The following is a 21,907-nucleotide window of genomic DNA, read 5'->3' on the forward strand; positions in this document are numbered from 1 at the left end:
ATGCACAACGCATATATATATATATATATATATATATATATATATATATATATATATATATATATATATATATATATATATATATACTGACTTTCACAAAGAATAAAGTAGGCCTATTGACTAATAAATAACACCTGTGAAAATGATATTGTCTGCAACATTGGCAACTTTTTGACAGACAACATAACAAAGCATAATATATTATACTAATAAAACAGCTGTTCTGATTTGAAGATAGCAGTGACTGAACAGAACCCTATAGGAAAATCCAGTAGCCTATTCAGACTCAGGGAAAACCTGTGCAATGGCGCCCTCTATACTAGCAAAGCTGATGCTCTCCATCTAAAAAAATCCGCAGATTACCGATCATTCCATTGATGTGAAATGATAGTTTCAGACTAGGTTTTATAAATGCCAGATTTAGGCCAAGTATTTAGCACAATATGTCTATCCTTTGGTAATTATGATATTTAACATATCCCTCTTTTATTTCTATATTAATATTGGCACACTTACAGAAAATATAGATGTACTGCTCCATACTGTGTACTTACCTTTATTATTATTATTTAGCAAAATACCATAACCATATCCATTATTTTGAACTAGCCTAGTTGTTGGTTCCGTCATTGAATAGGCGGGACTTAAATTCAACTGGTTCCAACGCTTGCTAATTCGCGTAATCAACTGCCAATCAAGCTGTCCGTGTCCGTTGGCGCCTGCGTGGTGGCACAGCGCTGAAATTCAAATTTGAACAGATGTTTTCGTGACACATGAGAGAACTGGGTGGGTTTTTCTGATAGAAGTCGTTTGCCTTTCAACAGGGCAGGTTTCTTGATCAGTGTTCACCATACAAAAACGGGCAGCCAGTTAGAGAGACGGTCGATCTTGAGGATCTTGTCCGAAATGGATCCATTTACAGAGGTTAGTTTCATGTTTTGAAATTTTAACGATGGTTAAGGTTAGCTAACTTATCTTGGCCAAATGTGAACTCAGCTGTTGATGGGGTTTAAAGGCTAACGTTAATCATGCTAGGATTGGAATGATAGCTAGCAAATTATAACTTATTATCTAGGTTTAAGGATTGTTGTTGCAAGGATTGATGTTTAATCCGTAGTATGCGCTATTACATTTAAACATCACGTTTTAATAGAAACCCAAGCAATTGATGATAAGGTCGCTAACTTATGTTAATTAAGCTAAGTTAGCTGTGAACGTCACCTGCATGGTGCAAAGAACGTCAGCCATGCTGTTTTTTATGAAAAGAACAACGCTCTTTTTGTCAGTTTTCAATCAGCAGTTGCAACAAAAAAAATAATTGTTATAGTATCATGTGAAGTTTTGCTCAGAGTAGTATCTTTATCACGGAGTGGTTTCTAGCTTGATAGCTGCTACTAAGTTGACGTAAAGAAAGCAGCTAGCTGACATTTTCGATGCATGTTCTTCTGCACACCCTTAACTTTTAATTCACTCCCTGTCCCAACGTGCTTCTTTACCGTTAGCGAGGTCTGTCGAACAGCTCCACCAGAATAATATGAATGTTTCGTTAAACTACGTAAACGGGATGTTTCCCTTTTTAAGAGTGTCTACATTTAGTTACTTCTCCAACTAGTAACGTTACTAATTTGAAAATAAATATGAGGAAATGAAACGCTCAGCAGCATCAAATGTCACACCAACGACCAGTTTTTATTTGCATATCAGTCATCATTGCATTGCTGATCAAATCTGTTCCTTCAACAGCCTTTTCAGTTCAGGATTATATTTAGTGAGGTGACCACTTGGCTATTCACCGGGTAACATTAGAAATGGGGTATTGTCAGATTGCTGTAAAAGAAACTGCAGTTGCTGCCAAATTTGATTTACCTTTATGGAGATGTGGGTGTTTTAACCATGGGCAACGCTGCATCCTTTCATCCCTGACCAATAGAATTAAAGTTTCACGGGGTCACGTGTCAAAGCATGGCTCATTCCTTGGGAATGACACCCACAGTAACTGAACTTTCCATGAAGTCCCAGAGCCAGCCAGCCTGCAAGCGGGAAAACAGCAGGAATGTGTTGAGTCTTGCATAGAAGGAGAGTGATAAATCTTAGTCTCGGCCACAGGAATGTTTACTGATGAGGTTAACAGAGACTTCAAGAGACCAGCTTGGGCTGACTGACTGTACTACTTTTGAATAATGCCCAACGCCTCAAGACACAGTTGGGCCAAGGCTATTTTTTCTTGCTTGGGATTTTAAACATAGGCATTAGGCCAACTTTTTTTTGTGAACATAATGTTCACAAAACCTAACTGCCCTGACATTCAAAACTCTTAGAAGGTTTCAACGGCTGCTGATCCAGATACAACTTGTTTATCCCTGGCACTTAAACTAGATAATTCTCCACCCCAAGGTACTCCAGTCACTTAGTAATTGGTTCAGTGTTCGAGTAAGCCGCCCAGTAGCCTAGTCAGTCATGTGTCGTGCATCATCCTTGTTTTACAGGACTAGACAGAGTAGAATATCTTCTTTTCTCACTGCTGTTTGTTCTGGTGTTTTATGCCTTTAGAAACTTCTAGAGCGCACTCGTGCGCGGCGTGAGAATTTGCAGAAGAAGATGGCGGATAGGCCCACAGCCGCCAACCGGCAGATGGCAAAGAGGAGCCGAGAGCCCCTGGCCGAGAGCAACAGCCTGATCAGCGAGCCCCCCGTTGAAAAGGGTACTTTCCTCTACAGTTTCACAACACTGCATTGTTTCCTTATTCTTATTCAGGGAAGTAGGTATAAGGATTTGCATTTACTTGCCTCCACATTTTAGAAACATTAAATTTTTTGTTTATTTTATTTTAGTGACAGTCTTGTTGGTGATCTCGTTTAGCCAGTTCTTTCTTTTTTTTTTTTTTTTTCAAAAAGCAACAGTTAATTTAGTGGGTCTATGTGGCAATTTTTTGGGTTGTGTAATATTTGCAAGCTTTCCCTCTTTTTTGCGTTTGATAGAATTGAGTTGTAGGTAATTGATTTGTCATTTGTAATAGTATAAGCTCTGGTCAAATTTCAGCCTATCTGTAAAAGGTGTGCAGCAATGTATGCATACTGTTGCTATGGAGAAACTTTAGTTTGTTTCTTTTTAAAACAAACTTGCAGAGCTGTAGTCCATGTCACGCCCCAGGAAGCGTCTGAACTTCCTGCCTCTCCCCAGGCGTTATTGGAGATGTCTGTCAGAAAGGTCACAATGCCGGAAATGTCCTACTGTACTCCTACTAATCAGAGCTATGTAGGCCAGTCCAGCTGCTTTCCTGTTACTCTCGTCTCGACATGCACACAAAATTAGGGTTAAGAATAGCATATACAATATGATTGACAGATACTGGTTTTGAGTTTTAATACATTGTTTAGGTTATATAGGTTATATTATGATCACTTGCGGTGATGAGACGTCTGGGCATTGTTGGAGGTCACAAATCAGTAGAACAGAGAACTTTATATAACCAAACTTCTCCCGGTGTTGTTATTGAGTTCAGTTTTTATTTAAAGCAATATGACTGATATCTCATACTTGAGTTTCTCTTAAGACTGTAGTGTAACGATTCCCCTGTGTTGATTTCATCCAGTTCCATTGGCCCCTGCTGCTAAGCCTTCGCCCTCCAAACGCCGTTGCTCAGATGAGAACGCACTCAACGTGGCCCAGGCCGAAAATGTCCACCGCACACACACAAACACTCCTCTGACCACAGACCCCATCGTCGACAGGAAGCCTCCCATCGCCCCCACAAGCGTGTCTCCAGCCTTCTCCTTGGCCAAGGAGAGACCGGCCCCCACTCCTACAGCCACCCGGGGGGAGCCCGAGCCCCTGGTCGTAGCCTCCCAGCCAGCCCCAGAGCCGGAGAGAGTGGCCATACGGCCCCAAGAGGAGGCCCCCAGGGGCCGGGACATGGAGATGAAGCCCACAGCGCCCCTGCTGGAGAGGGAGAGGCAGAGCGTGATGGACAACGCTGCCCCGACTACGTCCGGTATGAGGGCCCGACTGCAGAAACTGGCCGCCCAGAGGACCAACTGGGATGGCGAGGGTAAGAGGCAGGGTCAGCTCTGGGGTAGGACCTGTGTAATTAATCAAATTCATTGATCAGTCTTCAATTAGGACTTCCAACGATTATGAAAACTGTGTAATAGAAATATAGCGATTATTTTGCTGCATTGCAACAATGCTCTTGTTTTTTGTTGTTTTTTTTTTTTCTTTCATACATCCAGTGCACTCATTTGCTTTACATTGGTAACTGCATTTTTTCATGTATTTTTTCAGTTGAATTATGTTTAAAATTCAACTGAACTTACTGTTCATTTTTTTAAAAGTTAAAAAAAATGTATGATTCCGAATCATGGTGCCTTAGTATTGACTTCCTCTCCATTGCAAGATAGGAAAGGAGGGATCTCAGTGTGAGATGTAGATCGGTCCAGTAGTGCCTATATTAAATAAATACTACTACTAACTTACAATATGCAAAACTTACAACATGAAATAATATTGAGGTGGGGGTATACGTCTATAAATTATGTCAAGTGTTCATAACTGAGGCAATGTCTGATTTATAGAAGTAACCCTGTAGCCTTTGCTCTGCTGTTGTTGGCAGGTTCTTCTGATGTGGTCGTCATGGATGCATCGCCCCATAAGTCCCAGCGTTACGACGTGCCCCCTGACCCCGCGCCCCCGGCCTCCGGCACTCCCGTGGGCAGAAAGGGCCGCTTGGCCAACCTGGCCGCCACCATCGGGTCGTGGGAGGACGATCTGAGCCACGCTTCGGGACGCAAAGACAATGCACAAGGGGCACCAGCGAAGCCTGGCACTGGGACTGGCTCTGGGAATGGCTCCAGCGGTGCCCGCGGTGCCACTCCCACCAGTGCCGCGGCTCAGCAAAGCACAGCTGCCAGCAAGCAAACCCCCACAGCACGCCAGGTAAGGAGCAGAGCATCAAAGACGGCTCACTGAGAGTAAAGGGGGTTAGTCGACAAGGGTGTTTATAATTGGCTATACCGAGTCTCTATCAAAGGCTCTTTTGTTGATGCACGTGTTCGAAGTGTGTGAGGTTTGTTTGTTTGTTTGTTTACAACAAGTGAAATCAACCTCTGGTGTTTTAAATTGGCACTGCTGCGCTGCTTTGTTAATGGATTTTTTTAAAACTCAAAAAGTGTCTGTCTGTTCGTTGGCCTGGGATCAACTTCCCGTCTATTTTCTGTCAGTAGAATTGTAATGAATGCGTTGACTGTCTGTGAGGCATATATGCTGTGTAATGTGTGTGTTTTCTCCCATGATAATCTGCTTCTCTTAGCCTCCAGTGTACTCTCCGGTCAAGTCCGACCGTGTGGTGTTGCCGAGTGCCCAGCACACAGAGGCTCCGGAGCCCCGTCCTGCTCAGCCCACATCCCGCGCTCTCCCCTCCCCCGTCTCCAGCCCCCAGAAGACCCCGCTCTCCAGGGGAGCTATCCCAGCCAGCCCCCAGAAAACACTCTCCTCCCTGGGCTCCGCATCTGCACGGAGCCCCCTTAAGTCCCAGGGCTTGTACCGGGAGCAGGACGCAGGAAAGGGGTCGATTGGTGCCAGTCCCCAGAAGCCAGGCTTGCCCTCCAAACCCACCCCTGCAGCTGGTGCTACTGCTGATGCCTCCCAGGCGCATGCCAGGGAGAGGAGCACCCGAGATGCCACCCCTGCCCAGCCCAAGGGCACTGCAGGGACACCAGGTGAGACCACAAACTCTAAAGCCTAAAGTTCTCAGGCACTGTGCCTGATTTCAGACGTGGGCCAGGCTGTTTAAGATTAGATTACCATTTCATATATATATATATATAAAAAAATTGTGATAACTTCAGACAAGGGTATTGTCATTCCATTAAGCCCTATGAGCATGTTATTAGTGACGTGTACCCTCAGGTGTGTGTCTGTCTGTGTGCTCACTGCTGTGTGTTTGGTGCTCTGGCGCAGGAGTGAAGTCCTTCCTGGAGCGCTTTGGTGAGCGGTGCCAGGAGCTGAACACTAAGAGCTCCCCGTCAGTGGCCAAGGGGAACTCCACCCCCAGCGCCACCCCGTCTGCCACCCCCACATCACGCCTGGTCCAGGAGAGGCTCAACAAGATCCAGGGCTCCACCACCTGCGCTGATCTGACCCAGAAGCAGAAGATGGTGAGTAGTCCTGAGACCTCATTCACATTATGATCAAGGGCCATTCACACCAGGAGTGATGACTATAACAATAGCTGTAACTATAGCGATATGAGCGTCCACACTGACCAACAATAAGGAAAGTGTCGTCTTGTGTTGAAGAATGCGATGTCTAACATTTTATGGATTCTGTTTGGCTCTCAGCTTTTTAGTTTTATTGTTCTCGAAATCATTCTGATAATGATAGCGATATCGTTCTTCATGTCGTTATAGTTTATGTGTAAATTTTGTCATTCATATTATTATTTTTGTTTTGCTTTTACTTTGTGTAGCATACACTAGCATCCTATGTGACCTACAGCAGTGTTTCTCAAACTTTCAGACGAAGGACCACTTAACCAATAAAAAAGAAACGCACGGACCACCTAGCTAAAAAAAAAAAAGATTAGACCTACTTCAACAGTATATTAGCCTACACAATAGGCTTACTCACTGAACCACCTTGCTTATTGTCTTTGCACTTTGATTATTGTGTCAGAGGATTCATAAAATTTAAACTGGCATATCTTAGACAGTATTGCAGAACTGTTTGGATTTACATACAAGTTGGTTCAATATTGCAAACAACTCATCTATATTATATTTTACCACGTCTGCTCGAGGACCACTTGGGATAGCTTGCGGACCACCAGTGGTCCCCGGACCACACTTTGAGAAACACGGACCGACAGCAGTCATTAGACAGGCATATTATTAGTGTACTTTGTACACTAGTACTTTGAGCTTGAGTTTTTGGCCTTATTGTCATTGGTGTTAGCAACTTGTGCTAGCAGCTAAGATACAGGAAGATGCTGTCATTATCAAGCCTGTCTGTTGTGTGTCAAATGTGCCCAGTTGATGTGTGCCATGTTATGTGTCGTTAGGAGCGAGAGATGGAGCTGGCGCAGATACGCAGTCGATTTCAGAAGGGCAACACATCAGCGAACAAACCAGAACGAGTCAAGGAGAAGGTTGATCCCCAGCTGAAGGTACGTTTTGAATCATTTATGACTAACTGACTCACTGCACTGATGATAGTGATGGACTGCGAAGCCTGCTGTCATTTATACTCACCAGCACACTTGATGGTTGTTCTCTTGTAGGAGAAAGAAGTCAGCGATGAGCATTTGGTGCCCTCTGGTGGTGATTTGAGCGCCACCACTGAGACCAGAACAGCAGGTACAGAGCTATTTGTGTTAGAGATGATTGAAAGGTGCTCTAAGCGATGTTACACGCTTTCTAAGCTAAAATATTTTATGTCAAATACAGCAAACATGTATGTCCCCTGCACTGTAAAAAAACACGGTCTCTGTGAACAGCCCAGGCTACAAAAACAACCTGGTCCAGCCAGGGGCCTGTACTACGTAGCGGGGTTACTGGCTTATCTGGGTAACTTCGAGAATAACTTCCCGATTAACCCGTACTACGAAAGGTGGATAGGTTTAAACCGAGCTATGCTGCCATGGCAATTTATGCTGCATCTCAAACCTGCTCCGAGCAGGTTATGTTCTTGGTTAACCCGAGGTGTCCGTAAACCACACCCTTTATAAGAACCACCCCTCCACTAACAATTCGGGACAATGTCGGCGTATCTGGATGATCCATACGACATTGGAGAGCAAATCGTGAGGGGCTCTCTTCGCAGGGCGAGGGGTTTTAGAGACCGCCATATATCTGGCCTATCTAGGCAGAAGTCTCCCGTCACCCGTCATAGCAATGCCCTTACGTGGACATTCATGTATTCCATCTAATCGGTGATGCTGAACATCTGAGCAAGAATATTGTATGTCCGAAAATAAATCGTCATAGCCTACAGTAGGCCTAATAAATTCAAATCACCATTTTAACAAACTTGTTGAATTGAATGTCATATTACTGTACCCTGCACATAAAGGCTACACATTTCCACAGCACCAGAATCCGACCGAATGCCTCCCTCAACCCCTTCCATAATCGGCCTTCCACTATTGTTTGCTCCTCTGCTACTGTAAAACACTCTGGTGCCTTACAGTAGTGTTCAAAGACACCTTTTTCTTGTTAGCTGTAAAACAGAGGCCAAGTGAAGGCTATAAGCATACTAGGCCTACATGTTTTCATAATTAAGAAATATTAATGCAAGCTATAACTATATAAACCTACTATTCTGAATAATGTGTGTTTCATTTTCACCTGCTGCCATGTGCGTTTGGCAATGGTGTTGCATCTGAAATGTTCACAGGATTAGGCATACACTAAATCAGTCAATGGGGGCTACTTAAACATTCAATTATCCTATTACTGTAATCTATATGCCCACTTCTAAATTGTGTTGCATCTGTAGGCATTTCTATGAACTCAAAATAGGCAATTTAATTATTTCAACTCATTTCAGACATTCCGCAAGCTATTAATCCTCCGTAACACATATTTGAAGAACATGTGGAAATAAAACTTTACTTTTAGGCATTTAGGCTACCCGATCTGCAATACGTTGCCAACAGCCTTGCCCTGCTTTGTTCACTGCCGACGTATTTGATTTTTGTCGTAGAGTGGGTTTTAATTCCTCATAACTTGGCATAATAATTGTGCATTCCTCATCCGTAAAATAAGGTGATTGCGTCATCATTGAAAGTGGTGACTTGCGCTGCAACCCGCCCCTTTTATGTGAACGCGCACAAACTCCAATTAGGTTAACCCCGGCTCAACAAATCAACTTCATAATCAGCGTTGTAGTACCGATTAACACCACTTAAGGTAACCAGGTTTTGTCAACCCTGGTTTAACAAAGTAACCCTGGGTTACATCTGGGTAGGTTAAGCTCCCTTCGTAGTACAGGCCCCTGGACCATTAAAATATAACAAACTGTTCTAGCCAATCACCGACGAGATGCGCGTTCAGGACTGTTTCAATTGCAGAGGAGGGAGTAGAGAGCCAGCTCTCTGTTTTGTTTGAACGTCAACAGAAGTGACGTTACCCAACATCGCTTAGAGCACCTTTGAAGTACTGAGACTCATGACTAATAATGTAAAATATAGTATAATATGGAGTAGATGCCTTTGTTAACATTGGCTGATGGATAATGTTGATTTGTAGACAGTCTGGTAAATATTTAAAGCGGAAAATGATGTCTCTGATATGCCAAAGCCTGTAACGCTTGATATTGTACTATAATGTTGTTAATTGGGTAAGATTGTGACCCTTTCAGTCTGGGTACCATTTTAGCACTTAATGGTTTTGAATATTGACATCAAGGGGCATAGCTATAAATTCTTCAATCTATATCTGTTTTCATTTCTGTATGCGTTTGCTCACTCAGTGGTCTTTGGTAATTAATGATGTCACTGATGTAAATGTTTTCTCTCCACAGAGAGACACACAAAGCCCCCCACCACTGTAACTCCAAGCCCACTGAAGAAAGTAGATATGTCAGCCGAGAAGATGGCACATGAGTTCAAGGAAGTTGAGAAATATGGTTTGTAAAGCTACCAATTATCAATTATCCAGCAATCTTTTCCCGGTTCTTTATACCTGTTTAAATGTCATGAAATTACAAAATTCAGGTTTCCAAGCTGGAAAATCAGTCGATTAATTCACAAGTAATTCAAAGGCTGTGAATGTTGCAGCGTTAGGCTATGTCAAATGTCACAACAATCTTCAGTGTTGTGTAAGTGGACCTCTTGTCCTTTGGCGTGTATGGTGTGGAATGGTGTTTGATGTTCCTGTCTCTTCTCGGGTGCAGAGAGACGTGAGGAAGAGGAGGAACAGAAGGACGAAGAGGAAGTGACAGAGAAGGAAATGAACGTGGACGGCTCCATCAACTCTGCGGTGATAAACAATCTGTTTGATGGAGTCCTGGAGGACAGCAACGAGCCGAGCGCTGATGAAGATGATGATGATGACGACGACGACGACGAGGGTGGGCTGAATATCTCGTCCATGTCTCTGCTGACCCCACTGGCGGAGACCGTGGCTGCAGTGGTCAAGAGCCCCGAGAGGAAATTCATAGTGAGTCTCACACATGCACACACACACTAGAGGAAACTCGTAGTGAGTCTTTCTCTCTCACACACATATATACACACACACACACACACACACACACACACACACACACACACACGAAAGAAAACACATAGTATGTCCCTCTCACACTCTTTAGAGTGCATTAGAGAACACTACATATTCACAGTGTCACAACTCGCACATTAAAGAGAAAATTCCAATTCAGAGTAGACGTTTTGTGAATGCATTGGGAATGAAACTTGTGGAAGCACTGGGAGATGTCTATGGAAGTTTTACATGACCTAACTGCAGCCAGAGATTGTGTAGGAGAGTCCATCTTCACCCAGACCCGTGTGCTTTCTCTTTGACTAGCTGGACGTGTCTGTGTTTCTGTCTGAGGGGAAGTCGTCCTCTGAGCCCGTGCTCCTGGGTTCTTCTGGTGGCTACTGGCCCGTGAGTGCCCTAGTCCGAGCTAAAGCCCTCGGACCCGTCTCAAGAGCCAGCCGTGACTTTGGCATTATGTGGCCAGTGCTAGCAGTCTCGGGTCAGACAACTCACTGAAACTGGGGACTAGAAGCCTGGCAGTATTGGAAACAAACGCCAACGAGGCCAGCAGCTTCTCATTTAAGCCCTACCTCTGATCTCTGCTTTTTGAACAAACACTGTTGAAAATAAATAAGACAAGACTATATCCTTTAAGACACAACCTCAGCATTGGAAAGCAGAAGTGCTGTCAAAATAACTGATAAACTGGCATCCTGTTCCTTCAAGCAGCCATGTGAACTTCTGCTTTCAGCCATTTGTGATATCCTGCCCAATTTGAATGTCTTTGGGGTGGATTTGACAGTCAAAGTGCAGTGCACTGCAATCGCTCCCACCCACGTAGTCCCCATTTCACAGTGGTTGTCTCCAGACGTATAACCAGTGTGCAAGATTAACACATTGACAAGAAAAGAAATATTTAACCCACTAGGCAATCAGCATCCACTGATCTCTAACCTGGCGTCAAGTGAAACAACTGACCTTTTTGTCCCTGACCGGCCTTAGATCTATTTTCTTGTTGACAGTAGTTGGGTCTTGTTATGTACTACTTTGAACAGCTTTCTATGCGCACCTGGCTGGTTTGCGTTCTCTACATGCCGTTGTGGAGCTCCTGTGTTTACAGTGCAATGGAATAGAATGGCTGTAAACAAGCAAGAGCTGGTGATGCAGCTTTCGGATGTAAACGTAAAAAAAAGCAACATCTGCACACTACATGCAGATACCTTTTCCATTCACAACCTCTTGTCTGAACCTAAAAGGGGCAGATGAAGTGTACGTGTAGCACTAACCTGTGTAAACGTTCTGCCTCTCCTCAGACGTCCACCCCCGCCAGCTCCTTCCTGGAGAAGAGCAGCACCCCAGACAGCTCCTCCAGGCTCAGCAAGTTCCAGAAGGCCCGTATACTGAAGGCCGGTTCCTCAGACAGCCTGGAGAATACAGATGGAGAACAGAACCTACTTTACAGGTACCACACACCTGCAGCTCTCTCACTCACTCACTCACTCACTCACTCACTCACTCACTCACTCACTCACTCACTCACTCACTCACTCACTCACTCACTCACTCACTCACTCACTCACTCACTCACTCACACACACACACACACACACACACACACACACACACAGCCCTCACTCAAAAAATTAGCTTTTTATCTTCAGAGTCGTGTACCAGGGGAAGCTGACTGTGTGATCTCTCTCCTTGTAATTCCTCTTTTATTCAAAAACGGTCTTCCTGAATAACTGATGAGGGCTGTCTTGTTTAGGACTTGTGAGGTTTAATTGTCCTCTTCCTCTCGTGCGTCAGCATTGACGCCTACAGGTCGACTCGCGTGAAGACTGAGACGGAGAGGCCGCACGTGAAGCAGGTGATCGTCAGGAAGGAGGACGTATCCCAGAGGGCCGAGCAGCAGCAGGCCCGTGCCGCCAGCCACGTCAGCATCAAGCAGAGGATGAAGGTGAGGAGGCTGCCCATTGGTTGACCAACGTAGCAGGAGTGCTCCTATTCGTCAACCACCACAGCGGGAGTGCTCCCATTGGTCAACCACTATAGCAGGAGTGTTCCTCAGTCAGCTAGTACAGAAAGAGGGCTGCCATTGGTCAAGTAATTGCTAGTACCTTTCAGTTCTCATAACCCCAGTTGTGTTTTTGCGGTGGAGGTGAATGTTGTCCTTAACTGGTGCCCTGCTGTCTACTGTATGAGTGGTCTAGAGGAATACGCCTTGATTCAGAGGGAAATAGGGCGGGGAGAATGTCTCTGATTTTGAACAAAGCTTTTTCTCAATAGCCAATCGTGGAGAGGTGGCAGACCTTGTGAGTATGCACATGTACTGGGGGTTTCATGAAAATACCGCCGACAGCGAACTAACAACCAAAACGATGACGTTTAGTTTGCCTTTGTAGCCATCTCTGGTTAGCCTTTGCTTAGGCAAATGAGACATAACTTCTGTAGAGGTTTAAAGCAACTGTTGTTACGAACTTTTCTTCAAAAATCGACCCTAAACATGCTTCAATTACGTTTTCTTCAAAAATCGACCCTAAACATGCTTCAATTACGTTTGTATCGGCAGCCATTTCGCACTGGTTTCAGTAAGAACTTTTGCCCATGAACACAAAGGAAGTGAGATCAGTGGGCGTCTCTGAAAGTAGCTGTTTTCCGCTTGTGAAGGTTTTGGCCCAGAAGTTCGTTCAGCATGATGCGAGCTTCTGGGTACTCGGATTACTTTATGAGCGCCCAACTGTGACGGATGTTGTGATTCTGATGTGGAAAGTAAGAGCGCAATAATGTCCAGCTGTGTCCAGGCGGACAGAGGGAGCGCTTGTTCAGCGTCACGCTCCAGATGATGGATGCCCATTCCAGGCAGCTGTGCTGGAGAGGAAGCCAGTCACAGCGCCGCCCACACACAACGGGGCATCCGTCTCGCTGGTGTTTGGCAGAAGAGGGCCTGTTTACAGATTTGTTTGTCTTCAGCAGCTCAGCCACATTTCTTTTGTGTTTTGGATGTTTAATTTTTAATCACTGATTATGAAAATTTACAGCAATCACGTTTTTCTAACTCTATTTTTCCTTCAAAGATTACCATTGGATGGGGTTTTGCTTTTCCTCTGGTGCAAGTTGTTGGTACATAAGTTGCTTCATAGGTGTGTGTGTGTGCGCGTGTGCTCCCCCAGGAATTGACGAACGAGATGAACCTGCAGCAGACCGTGATCCACCAGGCCAGCCAGGCGCTGAACTGCTGCACAGACGAGGAGCACGGCAAGGGCGCTCAGGTGGAGGCCGAGGCAGAGAGACTGCTGCTCATCGCCAGTGAGTAACACACACCACATACACAGGCAGCACGGCAAGGGCTCTCAGGTGGAGGCCGAGATCGCCAGTGACTAACGTGCACGCACACACACACACACCTTCTTAGACCTGGATGTTGTTTGTCTCACTGCTTGAGACTATACTGCACGAATATATTTGTTTATTCTATAATGCACAAAAGTTGTGCTACCACAGTAACATAGCATAGAGGTTATCTTACCAGGGTAGATATCATGCTGCCAAGTCACTGTTAATCACGTTAGACTGTTGCAGTCATAGTAAGCAGTGTATCTGAGACATTTTTGCGTTTTCTGTTCTTTTTTATGGGAGAACATTTAAGTTCACAGTCTAATGAAGGAGCGTCTTTGCATTGTGTTGCTGGAGACTAGCTTGAATATTTTAAATGATCAGGTCCCCCTCTTTTTCTAGCAGTAACGTGTGTGTGTGTGTGTTCCAGCTGAGCGTCGTCTGGCCCTGAAAACGGAGCTGGATCGTTTGAAGGCGGAGGGCCCCAGAGCGGAGCGGGGGGGCGCGGGTTGGTCCGATGGGGCCTCGGCCTCTAAAGGTTCCATCAGCCTGCTGGAGCTGCGACTGCCCCTCAAAGCCGACTTCGTCTGCTCCACCGCCAACCGGCCTGGTGAGAACACACCTCACTTACACCCTTTCAACACTGACTACGAGGGGGGGCGCTGTGGCGCAACTGGCCACATCAGGTCGTTTCCCTATCCCACCCCATCTCTCCCTCCCACTCACATCTGTCAGCCTCTACACTGTCCTGTCAATAAAGGCAAAAAGCCAAAGAAAATATACTTTGGGGGGGGGGGGGGGGGTAGTTTATTAAACCCCTAAATCTCTGAGCATCTGTGAATGTCTAAGGGAGGACTATCCATGTCAGTTGGGGCCTTCAACTGTTGGCAGAGGGCCTCTTGAGTCCTGTGACATTTTTAGACTTTTGCGTTTGTTTTTACATTTGCATTCAACTTAGCACCTCTTGCTCTTAAGCCCAAATCACACCAAAGATTTGCGACGAGATGAGCTGCAACATTCTATAAACCAGCAACTTGCTGCAACGTTCTAAAACCTTGCAACTGCGACTAGACATGGTGAACGCTTTTTGACTGCTTGCAACAGCTGGCAACGACGTGCAACATTTGATTCACACCGCTGCAACTCCTTTCTGCAACCGTTTTGTCTTTCGAATCTTTGGTCTGAATTGGGCTTTATAGATGGTTGGTCTTGTTTGACTCTTGTGTTTCATTCTTGTGCGTGTGTGTGTAGAGTCGAGCAGCCATTACTTCTTTGTGATGATCCGTTCTGGAGCAGAGAACACAGTGGCCACGCCCCTGGCCAGCACCCGCAATGCGCTCAGTGGAGATGCCCTCACCTTCTCCACCAAGTTCACACTGTGAGTCTCTCTCTCACTCACACACACACACACACACACACACACACACACACACACACACACACACACACACACACAGCAAACCTCCTCCACCAAGTTCACACTGTGAGTCTCTCCAACACACACACACACACACACAGCAAACCTTCTCCACCAAGTTCACACTGTGAGTCTCTCCAACACACACACACACACAGCAAACCCTCTCCACCAAGTTCACACTGTTAGTCTCTCCATCCCACACACACAGCAAACCTCCTCCACCAAGTTCACACTGTGAGTCTCTCCAACACACACACACACACACAGCAAACCCTCTCCACCAAGTTCACACTGTTACTGACATACACCCACCCACCCCCACACACTCCCAGGAGCAAAGGCCTCACTGTCTGAATCACTACACCACTCCACTTCCTCTTTGACACGGGTGTTGACCAAAGGGCTGCGATGGAGGCAGCTCAGGTTAAACTGTAGGACTGTGCTTCCATTGCCGTAGTATGGAGATGCTGCTGTTGCTTCTGTTGATGCTTAAGATACCTTTTCTTATCTCCCCCCCCCCCCCCCAACCCTGCAGGCCTGAAGTGTCCAATGACTTTGAGATTGACATTGAAGTGTACTACCTGGTGAGTAATGAATGTAATCAGGGCTTAAAGCTCCCAGGCCTCCCTGTGCCAGATTTCAGGCGTGGGCCAGGCTGCTTACTTAAGATTTGAAAATGGATAATTTTATAGACAGCAACTTCAAAAATGTCTGATAAAGCAAGGAACATTTCCGTGCCTGGAGTTCAGCCTTGCGTAATGTTTCCTGTTGGTCTCTGATCTCTGCCCTGACTGACTGGCCTGGTCCATCTCCCCAGGTCCAGAAGAGGGAGCTCAACCCAGACAAGAGGAAGAAGCCCAACAAGTCAAAGGTATTATGGGATGGATGGATGGATGCCCTGTTTCTATGGTGACCTGTGAGGGCAGGACTGGAGAACATGTAACCCTGTTTTTATACAGGGTTTAAGACGCATGCATATATGTAAACTACCTACGGTTGGCTTAGGTGTATGTAATCTGAAAGTAAATGTAAAGGTAATGCCTTATCACTCAGACCAGGCAATGTCTGTGTTCAGATTCTGCTGGCGCACATTCATGATCTCCACGGCATGTGCTTCACGGTACGCCACATGCTGTCCAAGCCCCCGCCCCCACCCACCCCTTGACCCCACTGAGTCAGTAGCCCCGGTGCTCTGACTTCACCGCCTTCTACCCGCACAGTGGCACAGTGGTGGGCATGAGGGGAAGGGATGACCAGGCCTTTATCACACTAGTCAGAGCTCTATGGGCGCACAGACCGTTGTTGTGTGTGTGCATATGATGCGGTTGTTTGTGCGATTTGATGAGATTTGTTTTTGTTTGAATCTGAATCTCTGTTGTGTGTGTGTGTGTGTGTGTGTGTGTGTCTCTTTCTGTCTCCAGGCCATCACTCCCAAACGCTTCCTATCAGTAAGTCCCTTCAGCTCACTCAGGATATTCAGTCTCCTCTTAAAGGAGAAATCCGCCAGTTTTTCCGGCCGGAAAATGGAAAACAATCGTTTTTTCCCAGCTGGAGTTGCTAGTTCCAACGGCTAAGGCCGCCATGTAGCTACAGCACTACACTCTGGGGGCAGGAACGTGGGAGCTCACAGACATGCCTCCAGAATGTAGCGCTGCAGCTGCCTGGCTGCTTTAGCTGCTGGAACTAGCAACTCCAGCTGGGTAAAACCGACTGTTTTCGGCGGGCTTTATAAAATATTATAAAGAATAAATATTTGGGTCGAGTTCAGTTGTTGTTGTTGGCCTGTATGAAAATCTCCTTTGTGTTTTACCCCTTTGCAGAAGAGTAGTCTGCAGACTCCAGGTAAGATTTCAATCATATCCTTCCCATTTCTTTTCTTTAAGACATTTGTTTTAAATAGCAAGTGTCTGTTGGTGTCTAGTTTCTAAGGCTTCTGGCTTGTTAAGCTTCTGTCATTGAGAAATATGAAACATAATGCCCACTTTTACAGTGGAGGCAAACTCAAGATGTCTATTCAGGCTTTCTTAACTGGCAACCCTCCAGTCAAAGTGTTCATTCTGTTATAGAACCCTTAGGTAGTTTCATCAGTGTGTTATCGATCAACGGATAATTGATTAATCAAGAAAATAATCGACTACGAGAGTAATGGGTAGTTGCAGCCCTGCTGTGTGTGTTGTGCTGTCCCTCTGGTCTGTCCTGATTCTGACTCTGCGTTTGCATTACCGTGGCAGTGATGGCCAGTCCTGGAGGCCCCAACGCAGTGCGCACCAGCAACTTCGTCCTCGTTGGATCACACAAGCTTACGCTCGCTTCCATTGGGAAGAACAAGTTCCCTCTGGAAAAGGTATTCTTGAATTAAAATGTCATCAGTGGTGTTTGTGTGCTTGAAATATTGTGTGCTTTTTCATTTTTAATTTGCATTTTAAAATGTTATTTTAAGTTTGCACCATGACCATACTTTTCACCATTCACCAGCTCCATATCTAGCACTGTCAGACATGCACATCTAGTATAGCTAGTAACACACAGGCCACACAGTTTTGGTGCTGAGCCAGGCTTCCTGGTTCCCTCAGTTGGCTGGGATACTGTTGCTTAGGAACCAGCCTCAGTTTCACTTATGTGCACTCGTCTGTTTCTCTCCTTTTTAGATCAAATATGAAGGGATTGAGAGAGACCTTCTCAGTGACATGTTTCAGAAAAAGGTCACTACATGCTTGTCACCTGACTGATAGTAACACTCTTAATGCTCAAATTCTTTTTGTTTACTTGTTTGCTTTTTTTGTTTGTTTGCTTTGATCTGATTTTTGTTGGTGTTGCCGTGACCGTGTGTGGGTTTGATGTGTATTTATTTTTTTATTATACTAATGTCTAACCTCTGGTTCACTTGCATTGTGCATTTTGTTCACAAAGCTGGGTGTGTTTGTGTTTCTTGAGTTCTGATTTGAACACTTAAAAGACCGGGTTGACTGGTTCTCAGGAGAGTTATTGTGTTATGAGTAATCTTGAACAAGTACAATTGAGAGGCTGAGTAGGGTCCCAGGCTCCTCCTCACACATCCACTCTCACTGTGGATATGTGTATTGGTGTAGGGTTCAGAGTCTACGCGCTACGATAAACACACTCTTCAGTTCACGTGGAGTTTGTGTTAATTCTCATAGTCATAGTCTAATAATTTTGTAATTCTTTGTAGGTAAACGTCTGGTCAACTTGTATTGTCCTCTAAAATGCCCCTCTGCTCTGTCTGTCTGTGTGTGTGTGTGTGTGTGTGTGTGTGTGTGTGTGTGTGTGTGTGTGTAGGTGCCTTTCCTGTGTCCGTTGGAAGGGCACATCTACTTGAAGATGCAGTGTGAGGTCGGCTCACGGGTGGAAGAGAGGGGCTTCCTGGTGAGGGCACACTTCCTGTCGCTCATGACCTTCCCTTTAGTCTGCCAATTAATGCATTAACATCACAGCACCCCTTTACTGACACTTCAGTTAGGTGTATTCAGTATAGAATGCTCTTCATTAACTCATTAGGTCTAACTGAAGTACATATTAAGAAATTGTTTTTTGATGGCCTTTTGCTTGAAGCCATTCAAATCATTTACAGTTCATTTATATATCTATGGGGTCATTTACAGCCTATATTTTAGTTGTAATATATATACACTGCATGCGTGGCTTGAGCTTTTAAATTGTTTTGTCTCTTGAGGTTCTGGTTTTGACTGATTGTCTCTCCTGCAGACGATGTTTGAGGACGTGAGTGGTTTTGGGGCGTGGCACCGGAGATGGTGTGTGCTCTCAGGGTACTGCATCTCCTACTGGACCTACCCCGACGACGAGAAGCGCAAGGTTATTTTTATTATTTTTTTTTATTCGTTTATTCATTTGGCTAATGGTTTTATCCAAAGCAACTTACATATACAGTATTAGTTATTTCAACTTGGGGTTAAGTGTGTTGCTCAAGGGCACAAGGAGGTGAATGGCAGGCGGCTAGTCTGAGTGAAACACCCCCGTCACACCACCTGAGATGCGTATTGCATTTCATTCAGTAAGGACAGCACCCATCAAAGTAGTCTCAAGATAGACCGTTGAAATGGAGTCAGGCCCTGGTTGTATCTAATCATGGTAAAGCACCACCTACTGTGATCGTTGTTTCATTCAAATCGTTGTTTGGTAGGGAAATTATTTAGAGACAGAGCCGGGTTTTGTTTGCTTGTTTGTTTTTCAAATTCAGTGATCCTGGCTTTGTCCTGCCTCTGTAAGCAACCAGAGTAATGGTGTCACTCCATGTCAATCCTCAGTCCTTTAATATGTTACCAAACATATGACGTTTTAATTCCTCATTGGACGTGTGTGTGTTTGTGTGCGTCCTCCCTGTAGAACCCGATTGGGCGGATCAACCTTGCAAATTGCACGAGCCACCGGGTGGAACCGGTGAACCGTGAGTTCTGTGCGCGGCCCAACACGTTTGAGCTGATCACGGTGCGGCCACAGAGAGACGACGACAGGGAGACCCTCGTCAGCCAGTGTCACAACACCATGTGTGTCACAAAGTAAGTCACTGCACCACGTGGATCACCATAGTGACCGTTACTGTATGTTCAATGTATTTATGACTAACCTTATTTCAACTAAACACAGATGAAGGAAGGTGCCTGTGAAATGCTCTCAAAGGCTGCTCTGTTGGTGATGTTTTTTGCCCACAAAGGTTGCTTTGCTGGTGGCTTTGTTTTTGATGGTAAATAGGCTTGATTGTTGATTGCCCGCTGCGTGCACTCCCCTACCTATAGCACTAGGAATTTAACAACACTCTAGAAGATCAGAAGGCAAAGAAATATTGTTGTGCTCGGATGACAGTTTTTTAGTCCAGGTGCGTTAGAACCGACACTGTGAGGAAGAGGCTATGAGTGGGTCAGACTCTGAAAAAGGTGACTAGACAAAGTCCTTGCAGAGGGAGCAACTTTAAAAAAAAAAAGATGTTTCAGCCATCCGGCTATTCTCAATGCTCGCAAAAAATGATGTTGAGTATATTGTGGTGATCTCTGTAATTGGGATCAGCCAGCCAGGGTCAGCAAGCTCATAGGACCATGATTATGACATATTGCATTCCTGTTCTACAGCAGGGGAGCTGACTTGCGCTGTTCTCTCCCCTTTTCAGGAACTGGCTGAGTGCAGACACTAAGGACGAGAGGAATCTCTGGATGCAGAAGCTCAACCAGATCCTGGTGGATCTGCGTACATGGCAGCCAGACTCCTGCTACAGGCCTGTGTAAGCACGCCCCCCTATTGACTGGGAGGACCAACAGCACGGATGTGGTCTCATCCCAGCCACCTACTTCAGGGACAGTCAGAGGACATGTGCAATACAAGCATGAATAATAAGCAACTTGGTTGTGTATTTCAGAAAGAGTATTTTAAAGTAAATGACAATGAGAGAGAAGAAGTCAATAAAGCCATACTTACTGCCCTGGATTTGTACAGGCATTTCAGTGGGAGGAAGGGCAGGAGATCTGTCCCCTCAGTTGCTTATCAGTCTGGGGAACGTAGTGTTCTTTAATCCATTTTCCTTTGAATTTGTCACAGGGCAGTGTGTTGTGTTCTTTTCCATGTGCCATCCCAGTTATTGGGATAGATAAAAAATTCATTCTGGCTTATTGATTGAGTCTGACGATGTCCTTGTTTCAGGGTTTTTTTGATCCTTTTTTATGGGTGGATAAAATGGATAGATGTCAGTCAATATTAGTTTTCTGTAACTTGTGCTATAGAACAGTGTTCATACACAAATGCTGGGCTTAATCCACAGCAAAAGATGCTCTATAATTTACTTTTAACACTTTTTTTGACGTTTTATCCATTTCTGCAGAATACATGTAACACCACAGCTGTATCCTATTTACTAAGATGGTTATTTATCATGTAATGCACCAATAGAACATTTTAAGCTGATATTTCTACAATAACTACTACTACTGCTGTCACCAGAAACACTTTTTATGTTGTTTTTATGTACATGTTTGTCTTTCTGTGTGTATATGGTCATAAATTCTAGATCCAAATGGTTGTTGCTTTTTTACTATCAGTCAGAGGTCTGAATCTAAACTGAATATATAGGCTACATGCTCTGCTTTAACCTCCAGAGTCTGGGTGATTAGGCCTCGGACTGACGCTCTCTTAACGTCTATGTGGGAGGTAACCTTTTATCTAAGTGTTTACATTAAAGCCTGTGTTGCAGGTTAAACACCACTGTTGATTAATGGGTACATAAAGCACTCAATATATGTATATCATTTTAAAAATGTCTCCAAATGGTGTTAAATGCCAGTTTTTGTTGTTTTTAGCATTAGCGGGTTTTTTGTACGCAATTCGGTGATGACGTCACTTTGGGGACTACTTGATCTGTGCTTCATTCATTTTAATGCATTTCAATGGACATCGCGGTTACACTTTCAACATAAAGTTTGTATATTTACACTTCGAATTTCGTCACAGCATTTATATCACAGCTACCCTATGATCTACCAATGGTAATAACGGTGCCTGATATCAATTTAGTATTTTTTCAGAATTTCGGGAGGTCTCGTTTTGGAGGGTATATGTTTTACATTCATTCCTATGGGAAACGGTCGCGGTTACACTTTCAACATAAAGTTTGTATATTTACACTTCGAATTTCGTTACAGCATTTATATGACAACGACCCTATGGTCTAACAAAGATAACAATGTCTTCCGATTTTAGTTTAATGCAATTTTCTGAATTTGAGAGGCTTCGTTATGAGGCTATAATGCACCTATTCAGTTCAATGTATTATGCTTATAACATTACGACACTTTTTTTGTTACTGTCAGTGAACAGCACCGAATGAAAGTCAACATGTTCTTTATATCTAGTGATAGTGATCATGTCGTTAGTTCAGATAAGTAGGCTACTGGGCAAACTTAGTCAGAAGATCAGAATATGAAGCATCATGATAGCT

At 44.7% G+C, this 21,907-nt stretch overlaps 1 protein-coding gene across 3 annotated transcripts; it reads left to right on the forward strand.

Moving 5' to 3' along the window:
* Positions 1 to 764: 764 nt before the first annotated feature.
* On the forward strand, positions 765 to 21,143 carry anln (anillin, actin binding protein). Of its 3 annotated transcripts, XM_042077340.1 has the most exons (25): positions 765 to 924; positions 2,551 to 2,701; positions 3,593 to 4,048; positions 4,610 to 4,932; positions 5,306 to 5,714; positions 5,956 to 6,152; positions 7,055 to 7,159; positions 7,274 to 7,349; positions 9,517 to 9,621; positions 9,889 to 10,154; positions 11,510 to 11,658; positions 12,003 to 12,153; positions 13,367 to 13,502; positions 13,960 to 14,139; positions 14,781 to 14,907; positions 15,485 to 15,533; positions 15,767 to 15,820; positions 16,371 to 16,397; positions 16,770 to 16,791; positions 17,181 to 17,293; positions 17,598 to 17,651; positions 18,247 to 18,333; positions 18,673 to 18,780; positions 19,312 to 19,484; positions 20,090 to 21,143. In XM_042077340.1, the coding sequence occupies exons 1-25, from the start codon at positions 907 to 909 to the stop codon at positions 20,202 to 20,204; spliced, it is 3,651 nt and encodes a 1,216-aa protein (XP_041933274.1). In that variant the 5' UTR covers positions 765 to 906; the 3' UTR covers positions 20,205 to 21,143. The 3 variants fall into 3 exon arrangements, with proteins under 3 accessions (XP_041933274.1, XP_041933275.1, XP_041933276.1); XM_042077341.1 differs by lacking the exon at positions 17,598 to 17,651; XM_042077342.1 differs by lacking the exons at positions 16,371 to 16,397; positions 16,770 to 16,791; positions 17,181 to 17,293; ... (3 more) ...; positions 19,312 to 19,484; positions 20,090 to 21,143 and adding an exon at positions 16,025 to 16,182.
* Positions 21,144 to 21,907: the final 764 nt, after the last annotated feature.

This window comes from Alosa sapidissima, chromosome 21 (assembly GCF_018492685.1).
Source record: "Alosa sapidissima isolate fAloSap1 chromosome 21, fAloSap1.pri, whole genome shotgun sequence".
NCBI lineage: Eukaryota > Metazoa > Chordata > Actinopteri > Clupeiformes > Clupeidae > Alosa > Alosa sapidissima.